Source organism: Mus caroli, chromosome 10, assembly GCF_900094665.2.
Source record: "Mus caroli chromosome 10, CAROLI_EIJ_v1.1, whole genome shotgun sequence".
In the NCBI taxonomy this organism is placed as follows: Eukaryota; Metazoa; Chordata; class Mammalia; order Rodentia; family Muridae; genus Mus; species Mus caroli.
The window spans coordinates 14,773,589-14,793,662 of NC_034579.1; the positions used below are offsets into that span (position 1 = coordinate 14,773,589).

The window sequence follows — 20,074 nt, forward strand, 5'->3', positions numbered from 1 at the left end:
TAGTTGGCATGTTCCATCACAGGTACAGAAGATCCTTGCTCAAAACGCTATTATGACTGTCCTCTACTTACGATTCCAAAATAAGATTAAATGAACGTAATTGAGAGTTTGAGATATTGCATTTAAATGTTTTGTTTAACAATATTATATGTTATCAATATTAGAATATTCAACTGTGTTACTAGTTAGCAAGGATGAACTATGACATTATTTTTGGATTTTTAGCATCTTAAATTTCTTCTTTTCTTCTATTATGTTTTCTATTTATAGATTCTTTTGAGTTAACATTTCTATAGCATCACACCCCAAATCAGAGTATAAATGAGATCATTTTCAACAAGGGGTGAGCTAACGTAACAGTGATATCTCAGATTAACAAATTTTATCAGAAACTTGGGCTTTGGGTATAGCAAATACAAAAGAAAAAAAAATTGGTTTTCTAAATTCTTGCTGCTTGCCTGTGCTGGCTTCCGGAGCACATATGGGTGGAGAATGTGGTCTGGGAGTCAGAGCTTGGGGCTTAAGTTTGTTCCCTTCATACATAGCTCATTAACTTTATAGTTCAAGGTTTTCATCTCATCTGTAAAATAAGGAAGGCAAAAATTTGACTTGACTATCTATAAGGTTTCTATCCAAGTCTATGGCTCTCTCAAAAATTAGAAAACTCCTGAAGTCAAAAATGAGAAATATTTGAAATTAAACAGCTGAAAATCCCATCTCTGCAAAATTAATGTTTGTATTATTTTCAACTTCAACTGAGATTTCCTTCCCAGAAAAATAACGAGCGTCATCTCAGAGCTCCCTATTGGATTTTATGGGAATTTTAATAAGTTATTATGACAGAGGTGATTTTAAAGTCAAAGCAAAATACTACTTTTTGAAGCCTCATCTCTTATTCACACTCCTGGGAGAGAACACACACAAAAAGCTGCACTTCATTACCCTGGAGGCTCATGTTAGACAATCTGTGGAAGTTTAGAGCAAAACGCTCTGGTGGGTGTTGAGGTTAGAAGATATTCATCTTTACCTTGCAGGCCCCAGCAGGTGTGGGGGGGGACATCTTCCTGTCACGTTGGTCAATACAGGAAATCATATCCAAACTCAACCCATGCAGTAAGCTGTTGCATGTTTTTCTTTACTTTTAAAGTTTACTACCAAAATGTATTTTTAAACTTTAAAACAATTTTATGAATATTTTCTGTTTTGTCTGCGTGTATATTTGTTCATCAAATATGTGCCAGGTGCTTGAGAGGCTAGAAGAAGTCATTGGATCCCCATGTACTGGAGTTAAAGACAGTCGTGAGCTACTATGTAGGTGCTGCACATTAAAGCCAGGTCCTCTAGAAAGGCAACCATTGTTCCTGACTGTTGAGCCATTTCTCTAGTCCTATACATAATATTCTTAACAAAAATATTCAATGGAAAAAAATTTAAAAACTGATTTTAAGACAGAAAAGTAAAAATTTAAAACAATGATCAAAATTTTATTATATTTTATTACAAAAACCATAAGGCTGCTCCATACTTTGGCGCCAAATAGGCAAATTTCTATATATTTAAATTTATATAAATGAATGTTCTAATAAAAAGCTTCCTCAATGTCTTCAATGGGAAGTAGCCATGGTAGGAAGGGCTGCGGGTCTGGGACATATGGCATACAGGGACATAAGTGTTATAACCAAACTAGTGTCAGACACGCAACACGCAAAGCTCACCGTGTTCTCCTGTCTCTGCCGTAACTGTAAAGTCAGGTCACCCAGCATCTGACTGAGTGTTGCACGCACAGCAGTGTTGATACTGCGCTGGTGACAGCTGCACGTGTAGGTCTCGATGCACACCTGGGAAGGAAACAAGAGTAATGCACACTCTAGACATCCATTTACCACAGACAGCCCTTGGCATTAGCCAGAGAGGATACCAGTGCTTTAAAGTTTTAAACAAGCTCTTGCTTTCTTATAACTGAGACTGGCCTTAAATACAGGCTCATTCTGATCCTGCCTACAAATCCTTCTGAACTATTTATGAATAAAAAACAACTTGCTGCATTTAAAACCTCTGAAATTTCGTTTTTAAACATTAATGGAAATCTTTCCCTGAATGACACTCTGCTCACAATCTTATGTTTCTGTGTTTCCCAGGGGAATGTACATCTGGGGCGGGGTTGTGAAACAAATAATTCTAAGAGAAATGCAGGTGGTTGGAGAAAGCTCTGTTCATTTTGTACTAGTACAGGAAAGTCAATGCTATGATGAGTTTAAATGTGTGCTAACTGTTGCTGTGTTCTCTGAACAATGACAATGGTAGAAAAAAGTGTGTACCTGCCTTGGGGGATCTGTGATTCAACTCAGAACATCAGGTGCAGAGCCATAGGCTTGGGCTTCTCGCCATGCAGAAAGTTCTGTCATGGAGCGTACCCTCTGTGGGAGCAAGCACTGCTCACAGAAAAATTTCATAGACACTGGCTTCTACGGGGGATTATCACCATGAGCCTAAACTGAATGATGATGATCATGATGATGGATCAGTTGTCAGGCCATTTCTGTTTCTGAAAGAGGCCTCCTTTCTAACAGATGGATACCCGAAACACTACTCAGCTCTTAAAAACAGAGACATCATGAATTTTGCAGGCAAATGGATGATGGAACTTGAGACTATCATCCTGAGTGATGTAACCCAGAGCCAGAAAGGCATATATGCTATGAACTCACTTATAAGTGGACAGTAGCCATATAGTACAGGACATGCTACAATCCACAGACCCAAAGGAAGTGGGTAAAAAGGAAGTCTCAAGAGAGGACGCATGAACCTCACTCAGCGGGGGAAACTAAATTGTCATTTAAGGTGGATGGAGAGAGGGAACTGGGTAGGAGAGGGGGTGAGGAGGCGAACAATGGGGATGGCAACCAGGTGTGGAGGGTGGGAGAGGGCTGGGAGTGAGGATGGAAATTGGGTGGTGGTAGGGGAGGGAAGCTCTGGTGACCAGCTGGAGGCCTGGGATCAGAAATATATGCGGAGTGACTGGTGCTGAGATTCTTACCAGAAGGGTATATAGAGACTGAAGTGGCCACCTCCTGTAGCCAGGCAGAACTTCCAGAGGAGGGAGGGGGACATCAATCTACCCACAAAAGCTTCAATTCAAAATTTGTCTCACCTACAAGATGTGCAGGGCTAAAGATAAAGCAGAGATTGAGGGAAGAGCCAACCAATGACTGGCTTATCCCATGTGAGAGAGCCAACCCCTGACATAGTTAATGATACTCTGCTAAGCTTGCAGACAAAAATCTAACGTAACTGTCACCTGAAAGGTTTCATCCAGCAGTGGGTGGAGGCAGATGCAGAGACCCACAGCCAAACATGCGGCAGAGCTTGGGGGAGTCTTGGGAAAGAGAGAGGGATAGAAGTGAGCAAGCTAGAAGGGTCAAGGACACCACAAGAAGACCTACAGAGTCAACTAACCTGGGACCGTGGGGGCTCACAGAGCCTGGGCCACCAACCAGGGAGCACCAGGAACTCAACCTAGACCCCCTACACATCTGTAGCAAATGCGCAGCTTGGTCTTCATGTGGGTCCCCTAACAAGTGGAATAGGGGCTGTCTCGGTCTCCATTCCCTGCCATTGAATCCCCTTCCCCTACCTGCCTTAAACCTGTCTCTTTAAGCCTTAATGGGAGAAGATGTGCCTGATTCTGTTAGATTCTGTAGATGTCCCAGGGTGGAGTGGTACTCAAGGGGAGGGGGAGGGGGGAGGGACTTGTAAGGGTGAGATTGGGAAGACAGGGGAGGGGGTTGTGATCAGAATGTAAAGTGAATAAAAAATAAATTATTGGGAGAACAAAAGAAGCACCTTATCAAATTGGTTCAAACACACACACACACACACACACACACACACACACGGGTAGGAAGGAGGAAGAAGGAGGAGGAGGAGGAGGAAGGAAGGGAAGTAAAGTAGGGAAAGGGGAGCATACACAGATGAAAATCACTTAAAAAAGAAAGAAAGAAAGTGGCTTAAGATACCCTACCTACCTCACTAATTCCTGAACCACTCCAAGTACAGTCTTCTGCCCAGTCTATAATTTTCCTGAGACCTACCTACCCTTTTCTCCATGAAGGATCCCCAAATGAATGGTTCTCAATATTCTCTGCATCTTCTAACTATAAATAGTTCTACTCAGCATCATAAAATCAGAAATAAACAAGGATGCAAACAAGCTCTTACAATGAAAAAGACTAGCCCTCTCAAAGTCCATCTAGCAGTAAGCAATACATGAACAGATTAAGCCGGAGGAGTTTGGGAGAACAAAAGAAGCACCTTATCAAATTGGTTCAAACACACACACACCAGAACCAATACAGAGATGGTACACAGGGAAGAGAGGAAAGGGTTTCAGGGACGTAAAAACACAAACAGAAACAACAACATCAACAACAACACTCCTTACAACATTTCCTCAACGATGGTCTCAACTTGTTTGAGGTAGCAGACCTGCATACTACCCACAGTCATGGAGTATATGGCTGCATACTACCCACAGTCATGGAATATATGGTCACAAAAAATCAAATGCACCCATACTTAACTCCATCTGTAAAAACAACATGTCTAAATTATCTAACTAAATGCCCCAGGAAAGGTCTCATTTCCTAACACTGATGGAGCCCTGAGAGCAATATAGCAGAGTGGTTAATAACAGCATATGATTACAAGATAAAAGGTCTAGGTTTTCCAGCAAGCTGTAGAATCTAGGGCAGGAAAATTAACTTTACTTGGTTTGTGGTTCTTTATTTAGCCAGAGTGTAGTAAAGAGTAAAGGAAAACGAAGATATAGAGCCACACTCTAGGGACTTGATGATTAATAGCTTTTATTAATCAGTGTTTTGCAAAAGACAGATGGGTGGTTAGAAGGAGTAAAAAAGAGAAGTCCTTCAAAACAAGAATGTTACAAATCAAAACCCAACAACAATGATTCTAAAACATTTTCCTGAGCCCAAAAAGCTTACTGGGGGGTTGGCAGTGGGGAGATACTAGATGTTTTTTAGGAATCTAAGATCAAACCATCATGTATATTTATAGCCAAGGTTTCAGCCATTGAGAAATTCCATAGAGGAATATTTAGCAGGCTCAGAGACAGTTCTCAAATCTCTCCAATGGAACATTGTCGTTAACTGTCTTCAAATCAGCCTTACACTGCTTCTGGCTAAGGCTTGATCTTTTCCTTTATTGAAGACTTTGGCAATTTCTATACCCTCAGTCTTCCTCTATATGAAGGGAGTGAGTATCTTTGGAAAACTCAACATGTCTCCTAACCTAAGCATAATGCTAAGAGAAGCCTATGGCTGAACCTTGACCCATCAGGACTATGTACCAGTGTGGAGGTCTAGTAATGACAGTTCTTGAAACTGAATAGTTAATAATGTTTGCTTATTTTGTAATTGCTCATTTAACAAATCTGCTGACTTTTGTTTTTAATATCTCGTATAACACAGAAGGTATTCTTGTGAAAAACTTTCTTGACTAGAGGTTAATTAAGCAAATTGTGTTAGACAGAAATCAAAGTTGCCTTTATATTTACATTTTAAAAGCTTAATAACTATAAATAGTTTCAACAGTACCTCTAGGAAATAGCCTCATTTTTCATACTAAAGTACACATCTTACTTCCTGATCAACAAGTTATATTATTGCTGAATAAACCCTCCCTAGATCTTTCTGAACTCTGGCTGGCTCCTTCAACTCAGCCGTTCTGACCCAAACTCCTCTCCAAGCTGATTGATTCAAATTGGCTTCTCTCAGCTTCTGACTGGTTTGCTCTGCTTGGAAAAACTGCTGCTGAGCTCCACAAACTGTGTGGGACCATGAAAGGCAGCTTGGTCCCTGGTCGAGCTAAGCTTGAAGCCCTGGAAACCCTGAAGGGACCGTAGGTGTTTCACCTGATTCCTGGGCATTAGGCCCCTGTCACTAGCTGCAGTCCCTCACACACACACACACCCATAGATTTGTGGCCATCAGTCACATAAGGGCAACACCCCAAGCCCCTCCACAGGTAGAGGATGTGACCTGTGGTCACGTAGGCTCAAGACAGATCATCATTTTAATGAGGCACCTAAAGGCCTGGAGGGCTTAGCCAATAAGCTATCCTTCCCAGACACTCCTCCCTGTAAAAGATATTTAACCTCAGGCCCACCCTGAGAAGTGGGATATGGTTTTACTCATCCACTTTCCACCATGACAATAAATGCCTTAAAACCATGGACTGTCTCTTTCATTGGTATCTGCCATGGGGAGCCATGGAGAAGGCCTTTGTCTACACTGTTTAATCTCCTGTAGAAGCCCTCTCTGTGCTCCCAGTCACAACAGCCACCAAGCCAAGCCCAAGTCCAAGACTGCTGCTGTCAAGTCAAGGACTCCCCGTGCAGAACCAGCTGGAGCCTCTCCCCTTTTCCCCCATCTCTGGGCTAGACCCAGCCCTTGGGCCCCCACTCCATTCTTAGCTCTTCCACGGCTTCCAGTGGCACCTGGGTGTCAGAGAACCTGAGAACCAGATGGTCCCGGCCTCGTCACAGGCCCGGGGACCCCAGAGCCAGCTCTAGCTGTCCCACACCTCAAACTGCACTTCCCCACCCCTGGAGCAGTGTCCAGGGGCTTCCCAACATCTGCCCACCCACCCAGTGACAGCATAGGGTAAGCGTGGTCAACACTCCCGAGTCCTGCCTCCCTGAGTGGCCCAGCCCAGTGGAGGAACGGACATGGGATCCACCCATCTAGCTTGCTCTAAAAGAAGTCAAGGTCCTTTAACCCCTTTTCAGACAGTGTACACAATGCCATTTTGCTTCCCTGGTTGTCAAGATCCTTCTTCAAACTAGACGCCAACCCACTTTCCCTTCTACTCATACAGGTTTCCATCCTCCAACATGAAAGAGACTCTCCCATCTACATCCAGCATGTCCAATCTCACAGGTCCTGTATCTGAGGGAAATGCACTCGCTGACCAAACTGCCTCAACAGGGACATTCATGGCCTCCACTGAGCAAGCAGACCAATTCCATTTGTACACACACAAATATAAAGGGGCTTTGTAGAAGTAGAACAAGATGTACAGATGCTCAAAGAACTCCGGGGGAACCTCCAGGCACTCCATGTTCCCAACACCCTTACCCCTTGGTACTCGAACGCCTTGGTAGCCTGGATTCTTCTCCCGTTTGGCCCCCATTTGAGCCTTGCTTCTCTTGGCACCCTGCCTCATCCACTTTCTAAAGCAGCAGATGAGTAGCATTGCAAAAATCACTACTAATTAGGTGGTTCAATATCAAACTGTTCCCAACATAGGAGACAGTTATTTGGATGATGCCTCTCCCTTATAAAAAGAAAAGGAGGAGTTATGGGGTGGTAGACTGTGAGAGGAAGCCTGGTAAGGTTGAGCTAAGGTTTGAAGCTCCAGAGACCCTGAAGGGATGGTAGGAAGCCTCACCTGCTCCTGAACCAGGTTCCTGTCATGTAGCTACAGCCCCACAACCCCTGTAGAGAGGTTTGTAGCCAGTCATGTAGGGGCAGAACCCCAAGCCCTTCCACATAGATAATGTATCACCAAGCTCTCAGACCAAGCTGATAGGAAGCACCTATTGTCAGACCCTGACCAACTCCAAAGTTGTATATAAAGATCCTATCCAGAAGGAATAAAGGTGTGTGAGAATTACCCCATCATCTGAGAACTTCTGTCATAAGATCTGTAACACCACTGCTTGGGGAAGAGATCTGCTCTCCTGAAAATGCTGCCGGAAGCTCCCCTGCACCCCTCGCTGGCTAGTCAGTCTCCCAAAGGCTCAGCCTGGTCCAATTCAGCGCAGGGTGACCCATGCAGCCTCTTGGAGCAACAGAAGCAACAGAGACGGAGGTGGAGCAGCAGCAGAGGCCATGGAGGCAATTCCCCATCCCTGCTTGCATTCTCTCCCCTTCGCCTGAACTCTAGCACCTGGCCAGGCCAGAGATCTCCATGGAAAGCCTCCAGTATACAGGCCCACAGAACTGAACTTCACTGACTTCACTGACTACGTGAACCAAACAAAACTGAACTGAACTGCACTAAACTCTCTAAAGTGAACTGTGCTGCTTTTAAGTAACCTCTCTTTCCTGTCTGTTCTCCTGAGAGCTGGGGGTATCTTATCTTTGACTCATTCTGTCAAATCTTTCTCTGATTCATCACTTTGTCTGCCCCTCAATTAGATGTCATTGTTTGGGCTTAAAGGTGTGTACTAAGGGCATGCCTGTATTCCTGCTAGATCACAGAGACCTAGGTCTTTGGATGTGATCCCTTGTTAGAGTAGCCATGATGCTTGATTAAAATTCCTTTACACTTGCTAACTTTAGAAACCTCACTGTCCTATAACAAATGAACAAATGAACTCCTGAATAGTAAGACTCTTAAAATTCACTATGTCTCCTAAAATTCAGTTGAAAACAATTCTGATAACAATGCTATTTCATTGCTTATATACACTGAGACAGATACATGTCCCAAAGAAAAGTTTGCTCATCTTTATAAATCAATGATTGAAAGCTGCTTCCTGGTGTACTGGGGGGGGGCAACTAGCTAATTGAAGCTTCTCTTTTGACAGCTCTGGAGATTTTCCACATGGTCTGAACTGGAGATGTAGTTCAGTGGTAGAATGCTTCTCCATGATTTCAGAGTACGGAAAAGTATCACCACTTTGTGGTCTGAGCATGTACTCACACTGGAACAACCAAATATTAAAATATTCTTTTCAAGGAATGAAAGGAAAACTATTCTAGGTAATGTAAAGTATAGCTCTGAAAGGATGGTGCTTCTGGAAGCTAAGGCACATGCCAGACATTCAGGAAGCCAGGTTTTCTGCTGGATACAGTTTAGAAAGTGCTGGAAGGAACATGTGACCCCAGTATAGCACTGACGGGAAAGTTACAAGATGTGATTGTTACAAGATAGTTTAGTGATAGTTACAAGATGCATTTCTCAGGGCTTGTGAAACAGATAGAATTGAATCAATAAACACTTTTATAATTCTCAGACTTGGTTTCTTAAAAATTATTTTTAAAGAGAAAACGCTTTGCAATTCACTTAAGTGAAGTAAACCTAAGCTTGCAGAGCCCCGTGACCCATGACATCAGGAATAAGGCCAGCCAGCCACACAACATGTTTCCCACAAAGTAAATGAGCAGAAACTCTCCACCGTCAGCAGAGAAGTGATCAGAGAGTCTCTCTGCTGCAACTCAGATCTAGTTAAGTCTTCCTCTTAGTCAGAGGGGAAGCAGCAGTGAGCATCAGGCACCAACAGGTAGTACTCACCTCTGCGATCTTCAGAACGGCACTCCCATTCATGTCAAATGTCGGGGTGTAGGTGATGCACAGCAAAACCTAGAGCCAGAAAGAAGCGAAGGAAGAAGGGAGAGACAGGGTTAAAATATGTTGGTATGAGAGTGATCCCCCCAGGTTCACATATTGGGCTTAGCCTCCAGTTGAAGAACTGTTTCAAAGGATTAGGAAATGTGTCCTTGTTGGAGTAGGAATGTCTCTGTCAGGGTAGGGGTGTCACAGGGGTGAGAGTGGACTTTGGGGCTTCAAAAGCCCCATGCCCTAGAATACTAGCTCTCTTTCCTCCCACTCCCTTTTCCTCCACCTCCCCACTCTTCTCTGATTGCTGCCTGTGGATCCACATGTAGATCTCTCAGCTACTGCTCTAGTACTGTGCTTGCCTGCCTCCTGCCAGGATGATTACGGACTAACCCTCTGAAACTGGAAACAAACTCCCCATTACATGCTCTATAAGAACACAGAGCCCCCAATGGAGAAGCCAGAGAAAGCACCCAAGGAACTGAAGGGGTTTGCAACCTTATAGGTGGAACAACAATATGAACTAACCAGTTTCCCCAGAGCTCGTGTCTCTAGCTGCATATGTAGCAGAAGATGGCCTAGTCATCCATCACTGGGAAGAGAGGCCGCTTGGTATTGCAAACTTTCTATGCCCCAGTACAGGGGAATGCCATGCCAGGTCCAAGAAGTGGGAGTGGGTGGGTAGAGAAGCAGGGTGTGGGGGAGGGTATAGGGAACTTTTAGGATAGCATTTGAAAGGTATATAAAGAAAATATCTAATAAAAAAAAAAGAAACCTTAAAAAAAAAAAAGAGTTGCCTTGGTCATGGTGTCTCTTCACAGCAACTAAGCCAATTGTCACAGGCTGTCTGTGCAGTCCTATATTCATGGTTCCTTTGCTTTCAACTATTCTCCTTCCTTCATGAATGATATCTGTGTGTATGTGCAATGTTCATATGAGTCTTCATGTATATCAGCACAAGAACATGTGTGTCGCAGTACAGGTCAGAGTTTTTGTCCCACCACTGATCTCTAATTAGCAGACACAGATTTCCTCATAAATGAGCGGGTAGACTTTAAACAGAAAGTCCGTAAACTCACTGCTGTAGTCCACATGAGTAAAGGGTTCTTGAAAGTCAGAAAAAGAACTGGCAAGCCGTCCAGACAGAGTGACACATCAAAACACAGTGGTCCCTGCTACAACCACAACAGGAGAAACATAACCAAAAAAAAAAAAAAAAAAAAAGGCAGTGTAAGACTGGCAATAAACAGGATCTCTCCAGAGTCCCAGGATGTCTATCAAACAACGCAAGTCAAAACTAAGGACCAGGAAAAACGACTAGGCCAGGAAATGGTAGGTCTCATGGATTATTTCAGCTAATTTTAAACACGTGTTATAATGATTGGTCCTCTTACTGATAAGAAAGCTGAGCCTTAGAATGATAAAATAGGATGCTTAAGATGCCATAGATAACTGAGCTGAAAGTTGAGTGTAAATAACTTGACTCTATATGTTAAACCACTGTGCAATATGGCCTGCACCATCTTCATCTTCTGTGCCTAGACTGAGATGCCACTGTGACTGTTTAGTCTTATCCCTTCCCCAAACCACATGGACTCAGACGTGTTTTATGTTACTTTTATCTCTCTTAAAACTGCCCTCAGGATGGTGCATGGCATTTTCTTATTTTCTGGTCCTGGGTTCCCTTTCTTCCCTAAGGATAAATGATTGATGGCATTCAGAAGATCTTTAAGATGCATTAAATATTCTTTCTAACAGACCTATTAGGGAACTAATCAATAAGAGCCCCTGGCATTTAAGAATCATGTCTGTCTTTGCAGACAGAAATCCAGACCCTCACCTCTCCTTGGCTTCTGACTTTTCTTGCTGGAAAAGAACATATAGGAAAGCTCGGGAGCCTGTTGCTTACCCCTAAACCCAACAGCTATGCAGTATGGCCTGCCAGAGACAACCTCTGGGATTTTCCTTATCTAGTTCTGTTCAGAAAAGAACACAAAAGCCCAAACATACATAATACAGGATATGTACTTAACCACCACACCAAAATCCAATTGCATAATTGCCTGATAGAAAGAACTCTTAGTCTATTCAAGCTGGTGGGGGGTGGTAGTGGGGAGATCAGCCTCTCCTTCTGTACATAACTAAAGAAAGAAAGAATCTTTCTTTTCTTTCTTTTTTTTTCTCTCTCTCTCTCTCTTTTTCTTCTTTTCTTTTTCTTTTTCTTTTTTTGCCAAGTGGTGCCACCAGATTAGCTAAGTTACTTGTTGATTTTATCTCCCAGTTTTTTTTTTTTTTTTTTTTAATCCATATAGTTGACTCCAGATAAAAAGTGGTTCAGTGTCATTGTGGCCAGAAGACAAACATGTTCCTTGACCCTATGGGATAGGGACGATATGGATGTCCTATAATGGCCACCTTTGAAACTGGGCTTGGTAGGCAAGGAAGGGTGAGGCCAATGGAGTCCTCTCAGTACTTGTTTGAAAGGAGTTTCCATCTTCTGTGCCCCCATAACGCACAAGCCTAGTGTGTAGCCTGAAGCCTCTGTCCTTGGGGATTCTATATGGTTTCTGTCAGCCTCCTTTCATGGACTTCCATGGGTCTCATCTTTCAGCCTTCAACTCAAGTGTCACCAACTTGGAGGTCCCCTTCCCTCTTAAGGCCTTCCTTTACATGGCCTCTCTTACATCTTGAACACGCACCCATCTCATGATATACTGGCTTATTTTTGTATTTATAGTCTTTGCTTAGGCTTTGCTGCTCATTGTGTACCCATCTGTTGCTTCCTTGCTTAAATATTTTGTTACACTGGGCAGCCTTCTCTTTTTATACCATGCGTCTGGCACACAGAAGGAAGCTTAGGAAGATAATGGGTAGAGGTGGCAGTGATGGTCTTTGGTCTCTTGTTCCAGCTGAACATGTGGGTTTGAGAATATTGGCAATAAAGACTGGCAATGGCTAACACCTTATAAGATGCTGGAGGCAAATGTTTGCCTAACTGGTTAACTATTAACATTACTCAAAGACTGGTTAACCATGAACATTGCTCAAAGGGCTGCCAATTTGTTTTCTGCTTTCTAGCTCCCCGTGCATTCATGTGAGGTGTCAAAAAGTAGATTTTAAAAGAATTTAAAATCTGACACAATATTCAGGAGCAATAGCTTCATTTAGGCATCAGGTCTGAGAATCAGGCAGCTATGGGGTGGAGTGGGGAGACAGTGAGGATTATAAGCTGTCAGTATTCACAGAAAAGGTCTCAGGAAATAAATATAGGAAACTCATTTTTGTACGTGTCAGGAAATCTTATCACTAGAGCGGACCAGTACACGAAAGAGTGAGGCCTTCAGCCAGGGTACATAGAAAACTAGGCATCTCTTACCCGGTACCAACCCTGGAAATGCTGGAGAGGACAGGTTTTTGCACACCAGTTTCTACCTACCAGTATTCACTGATTCTCTGAGCTGTCTGGAAAAAGTAAAACCAACAAGCTGGAAAGTGGAAAAAAACACAAGGAAGTAAGGCACATTAATAAGGCAGTTTATTGTGTGGAAAACACACTGGGTCTTAGTCATGGGGCCTCCCATGTCTCACAAGATATGTAGCCAGGCTGATGTAGCAAGGAGCAAAAATGATAAATGGAATGACTATTCTGCCTCAGTGCTCAGCAGGCATTAATCCATCAGATCATATCATTGACGGAGTATAGGAAACACAGGGTAATAGCAAATTAATTTAGTGCCTGGATTTCTTTGGGCAATGAGCAGGCAAAAGTTTACATTATCACTGGGCAAGTTGGCTCCATGGAAAGCAAGAGCACCTAAATACTGAGGGCAATCCTGTTAGAAATGCATCCTTCTCAGGGGTACAGTGACTAAATTAGAGCGAACAGCAAGAGCTTTAGTCACAGGCAGCATCTAGCAATCAAATTGGCTGGCACTGCCTCAATAAATGAGCAAAGAGGGGAAAAAAGGAAGCAGAAAAAAGGCATCCATGGAGAGAGAAAGCTTAAAATATAACAACGGAATAGCTGATATGCATACACAGTAATTTCTCAACCATAAATCTATCTAGGAATCTGGATTTAAAATGATTATAATTAGAATGGAAAAGAGAAATTTGGGCTGGGGAGATAGCTTAGTTATAAAGTGTTTGCCATATAAGCAGAGGGATGAGTTTGGGCCACAGACACATGTATCAAAGTGCTGAGCATGGTAACACATGAATATTATCTCAGTGGTAAAGAGGTGGAGACAGACAGATCCACGAGCATCACTGACCAGCCTAAGTGGAACATTTCAGGCCAGTGAGAGGCTGTCCTCTTGCCTCCTGCAGTCACCCTGTGCACATATATGAACACTAATCCACCCCCCACACACACACGCACAGGGGTTGGGGTGGGAATGAAACTGATTTATTATAATTGAACACAAGAACTTACATTTTTTCAAAAGGTAATATCAAATTGGGAGATCTGGGAGGAACTGGAGTAAAGTAGGGGAGGAGTATGATCATATATGTATGTATGTGTATGTATATATATGTGTGTGTGTGTATGTATGTGTGTGTGTGTGTGTGAGGGAGAGAGAGAGAGAGAGAGAGAGAGAGAGAGAGAGAGAGAGAGAGAGAGAGAGAGAGAGAGAGAGAGAGAGAGAGAGAATCCAGAAATATGGTTGTGGTGGTTTGAACATTTTTGCTCCTTGGGAAGTGGCATTATTAGCCCCAGAGTCACAAATCTAAAGCAAGCATAATCAAATATCCCATGCAAAGTAGTTCTCTCATATTATCTTTAGACCGATAAGTATTAAAAGTAGACATACTAGAACAAAATGGAACTTGAAGCAGTAAAGACAGCACTAAACATGCAGATGGAATTACTGACAGATCCCAGGCTTTCTAGTGGTGACGAACTGACTCAAATCCATTTGAGGAAGGAATTAGGAAGTACAAGTGGCTGCCCTCCTTTGGAAGCTGGGTGTCACCTTACCAATGCCTCCCTCCCACCACATCTTTACTATTCTAGTCAGTCCCCTGAAATCTCTCAACTCCATGTTCCCATACATTTTCTAAGCACTTCTGTTATATACTGATAATATAGCCTATTTTGTAGAACACAGGTAAATTTCTTAAAATGTATAACATAAAACCTAACTACAACAGCTGTAAATGATCCCAGAAGAAACTTCAAAAGTGGGATATATATATATATATATATATATATATATATATATATAGCCATTCTTCAGGGAAGTTTACACATACTGCTTTAATCTGTGCCCCCTTTCAGTGCCCCTCCCATTGACTACTAAGTTTCTTGATAGTAAAATCTCTCTTTATGATGTCTGTCTTCGCTGCAGTATTTGTTGAGAATTGCTGTGGGTCCTCATCTATGCTTAGTATCTTCTCTGTGTTCTAAGTATGAGTGACCAGCCTTACAGAGACCCAGTGAGACTTTAAGTCTATGCCCTAAGTCATTATTATAATGTGGATACAGAGGATAGTTAGGAGGTCTAATGGCACACAAGAACACTATTCTGAAAACCTCATTGTAATTATCTAGAGGCAGTTTTTAGCACACACATGCACGCATGCATGCGTACACATATATCCTTAAATGAAAAATCAGAAAGACTTCCAAGTCAAAAACTCTGAATGCAGACCTCCAAACAGTTTTGGATTTTAGAGCATTTCAGACTTTGGATTTTTGGAGTAGAGTTTCTTAACTGGTAAAGTCTACACAAATATCCTCCAAACCTGAGAAATTCAAACAGTTAAAACACTTGGTTCCAAGCATTTCAGATTAAGTGGTCTTTACTCTGTGATACTGCAAGTCCAAGTGGCCTAGTTGGGTGGTTAAGATTTGGAAAGCGCCTACCAATGATGTTCAGAATCCTGGCAAGAGATACTTCACTTTGTACAACAACATACCCAGGAATATTTTCCGTGAAGCATCCCTCCACACTTCCTGTGTTGTTCTCTTTCCTACTACATAACAGGCCTTTGAATGCTTAGCTTTTAACTCTACATAGTTGATACATGTTGGTAAAAAATTACTTTTTGAGTGTTATGTTATGTCACATGTAGCCTATGACAGTCATGAATCCAGTCCAATATAAAACTGTAAGCTTACTTAAAACTTTATAAGGGTTTGGGGATCCCTCCTCCTCCTCCTCCTCTTTCTCCTCCTCTTCTTCTTTTACTTCCTCCTCCTTTCCTCCTTCTCCATTATTTTATAACTCAGTTGTGTGGCTCTTAAACATGAAATTTATAGATGCTAACTTTGTGTTACAAAGACTAAACATGTGTTTAAGGCTAAACATGACTGGGAGATCAAATATCTCCCAAAAGTTCATATATTCAAGGCTTAGTCACCCCATCTCTAGTGCCCATTGGGCTTTAGCGAAACTTTTAGGAGGTGGAGAGGAATGGAGGACCTTAGTTCACTGGAAGAATGCCTGTAAAGGAGACCTTACTCATTCTCTCTCTCGGACACCATGAGGTACTCAGCTTTGCTTTCCCATTTGTTGCCCACTATGATGTTCTCCTCTGCAAGAGGCTAAAAAGCACCAGGACCAGACAACCAGGGTTCCAAGAAAGGTGACTTTCTCAGATAGTTTGTTACTGAAAGAAATTGACCGATAGAGTGAGCAAACCAGTGCAGTTGAAAAACCATTGAATTTTAAAAGTTCCTTAAGGTACATCACTCATGCACACACAGTTTTGTAAGCTCGTTGCAACTTAATCTCAGCTCAGGATTTTAAGAAATCAAAGTGCACTGACATATTTACTCCTGTCCTTTTGCCTTCCTGCTGGATGGGGCTACTACCTCAGATAATCTCTGCATCTATAAGCTTTGGGGCTTTTGATAATTTTAGTATTGACTTGAATATGTCCCAGGCAAGCTTCTCAGGGTATCTATCAAAGGGATAGAGCCAAACTGATTCTCTATAAACCATTTAATAATTACAAACTCTTCTAAAACATCCAAATTATGAGTTCCATCTAGGAGAAAATAAAAGCCCAGTGATTTAGGTAAGGAATGATTCTGCAGTCTAACTGGACCTGAAAGTTAGGGAAATTTATACATATTAGTCTATAAAACTATCTTTTTTAAGCGAGGCAGCTATAATTCAGAAAATACAAGTTTGTACTTTAGGCATTAGAAATATATATGAGGATATACAGTCATTCTTAATATTATTATTTAATATTTCTTTACAGTACAGTTGTTATCCCCCTCCTGGCCCACCCTCCAACTGTTCCTCATCCCATTCTTCCTCCCCTACATTCTTCTACTATAGAAAAAAAATTACCCCAGTTTAAGCTGTCTGGAGAGTACAAGATGGAAAAGAGAAATTCAGAAGAAACTCACAAAGCACAATATTTCCAGTTCTGGTTCATGCTTGGAGTTTATAGGTATATATTTTCTTATTATGCCTATGCATATGGTCTTACCTAATAACTAGAACAAAAATGAAGCCTGTCAGTGGTAGGAATGAGCGCTTTTTTTATGACTTTTTTTGTGCACATGGATATGTATGTGAACATTTTTCCCCTACAGGAAGAGATTTCTAGTCCATCATTATGTTTCATCATTGAAACTATCATTGGCTCTGCAGTTAGTTCAGACATTTGGAAGGTTGATTGATCTTTCAAACACGACACATTTAGGACCAGGTTAACTCCCAGTTCATATACGTAGCCTTTCCAGAAAATCTAAAAGGCTGAAAGAGTCCTGCTCCAGTGACTGTTTAGGTCTAGCAGTAAATTAAATCATGCCAGTTTAATTACAGAAATGATCTGATAATATAGGCTACTTCAATTCTAAACTACAAACTTAAAATATTTTTTATTTTTGAACCCATATTCTCACCAGTAATTACAATTTGGTTTGTTCCATTTGTTGTTTATTTTGGTGCACCACTAAAGAAAATACACACATGTGTTTCCTTCTCATCTTTATTAGTTAATAACCAAGTTAACAGGCAATTAGTGAGCACACGCCAGCTGCTCTGCTAGGCACCAAAGGGATAGAAACCACTAAGTCTACCATTAGTTTTTACTTATGAACTAGAGAAAATTCCATCTATGCCTGAATCAAAACTTAGGAATTACTAGTTGAAGAGATTTTCAATGTGCATTTTCCCCTGATCAGGCTATTGTCAGGCTCTAGCTAACCTCATGCACAACTGAATGCATCTTCATCCCTTTCTTCTGAGAAAAGTGCAACATAAACAGACCAAGAGGTAGCAGAGGGAATAACCCTGGGGGAAAACAAGCCAGACTCATGTGATAAGTGTCTTGGCAGACTTCCAGTTGACCTTCTTTGTCAAGAATAGAATCCTGGCACATGACTGTTCAGAGTGAAGACTACATTTTTGAGCCTACTGTCTATTGGCCTGTGACCAAGTTCTAATCCATCTTATGCAAGCAGAAATGTTTCTTTCTTCTTCTTTCTCCTTCTTCGCTACTTCTCACTACTGCACTGGATGGCTAGGGCTAGGGAACCACTGTGGAGTATAAAGCAAACAATGCCAAGAAGGCGACTTTCGGAGAGGAAACTAGGAAAGGGAATAGCATTTGAAATGTAAATGAAGAAAATATCTAATAATTTTTAAAAAATATGAGGGTTTTTAACAAATGTTGTCCAACTAATACCAGTCCACATTTATGGGAAGGAAAATTCCTTCCCATAATTTCTGGGAAAGTAGAACTCTTCCTTGTTTTAGCTGAAGTGAACCTTGGTCCTTTGGTCTTCTTCGCTTCCCTTTGGGTATGGTTGTCCTGCTTTTTGGGTGCTGACTTATGCCTTTAGGATAATTTTCTCGCTAAAACCCACTTCTTCAGAAGACCCTCCCTCCATTCACACCCTTTATACCTGCCCCCCCTCAGGCCCTTTTATGAATAGTTTTCTAGTTCTTGGACTATGTTGTCATTGTGCTTACTATGGTTTGGGTGTTCTTTGAGATTTTATTGACTTCTGCCTTAATCTTTAACCTCCAAAGAGTTTTTACATGGCTCTGGTTTTATTTTATTCATGCCATAGTATCTCATATGAGTCCAGCATTGTGCCTGGTACATACTCACATGCACACCCCCACCCTCATCCCCACCCCCACAATATTTATTGAATAAGAGATTGGAATCATTGAAGTGTTTTTCCACTCTCCTAGGAACTCAGAATTCTAGAACATTCACAGTAAACACAGAGAGCTTAACTTCTGATCATAGTGGGAGAGTTATTAGGTTAGAGTAGTTCTCAAGTATGTCCAAATGGTACAGCACCTAGACATGGTGATACTTATGAAAAGAAATTAATAGATAATATGGAAACCTCATCTCACAAAGAGTGAATAAACTAAAGAAAAAATTTACAGTTATGGACTTCTGCATGCTTGCTTCTTCTTTATAATCATCTGCCGAAGGTAGTTATTTCAAAGGGTAAAAGAGAAAGAAGGAAAATATAATTAGCATTGTATAAATGTGTGTGCCAGGTAGAAAAATCTTATCTCAATCAACATTAACAGCAGGAAGGAAAGCTGTCTAAAAACAAATTACTTAGGAGAACCAGACACTGCTGGTAGAGTATGCTGTAAGGTTGTTAGACTCACCCCCAACATCAGCAGTTAAGGAATTATATACAATTTCCAACAGCAGTACGTTGTAGAGTCATACATTTTTCATCAAGCATTTGATTTTTCCTTAACGCCAAAGACGATTATACAATTTCCAAAGAATCATCATGGCTTATGGTAAGAAGGGCTTTCTTTGCCCCTTGATATAAGAAGGTAAACAACTCAGTCATTTTAGCCTCAAGCTCTGCTAATGATCATTCTTTCCATAGAAGAGCAGTTGCCTAGTGTTTAAAATGTCAAGCCATAGGCTGGTGGTACATGCCTTTCAGTAGCTAGATCTCTGTGAGTTCAAGGCCAACCTGGTCTATAGAGCAAATTCTAGGAAAGGCAAGGTTACACAGAGAAACCCTATCTCAAAACCAAATCAAAGCAAGCAAGCAAACAAACAAACAACAAAGAGCCAGGCCTTTGGATAAATGTATGATTGTTTGGATAAATGTAATCTCAATGAAGGACTTTTCATTAAAATATTATTGAGAGCTGGAAGGACAGCTCTGGAGGCAAAGTGCTTGCTGTGTGAGTGAGCATAAGGACGTAAGTTTGATATGTTCATATAATCCCAGTGCTGGGTTGGCTGAGACAATCAGGAACCTGGGTCTTGTTGGCTAACCAGAATGACCGAATCAATAACCCCAGATCTCTGTGAGAGACTCCTATCAAAAAAACCCAAAATTGATGGTTTCTTGAGGAATGAACACAATCACTTGTACAAGTGTATGCGCACGCGCACACACACACACGCATACACACTCACACACACACACACATGAAAAAATATTATTGAGATGAAACAAACATAATCCTCCTGGGCTGGGGGGATAGCTCAGTGATAGAGAGTGTGTGTCTAGTATGTACAAAGCTCTAGAAGTTTCATCTTCAGCTCTGCAAAAAGGAAAATAAAAAACAAAAACGGTCCTTTTGTGTAGTCTGTTTTTCTTCTTTCACCACAAGGGCTGACTTTAGTTTTGGTGCACATTAACAAACATACTTTACCTGTTTTCTAACAACAGAGTTCCAAGTGCACAATCCAAGCCTCAAATCTGCCAGCCAGTCTTCCGGCCGGACCAGCACCGGGGTAGCTA

General features: G+C 41.7%; 1 protein-coding gene across 1 annotated transcript in view; it reads right to left on the minus strand.

Annotated features, from left to right (window-relative positions):
* Positions 1 to 20,074, minus strand: part of Arfgef3 (ARFGEF family member 3) — a 146,413-nt gene that overhangs the window by 76,141 nt on the left and 50,198 nt on the right. Inside the window, exons 5-6 of the mRNA XM_021173858.2 lie at positions 9,319 to 9,387; positions 1,716 to 1,838 (exon numbers count right to left, since the gene is read on the minus strand). Coding sequence (XP_021029517.1) covers positions 1,716 to 1,838; positions 9,319 to 9,387 — 192 coding nt within the window. The remainder of the gene's footprint in view (positions 1 to 1,715; positions 1,839 to 9,318; positions 9,388 to 20,074) is intronic.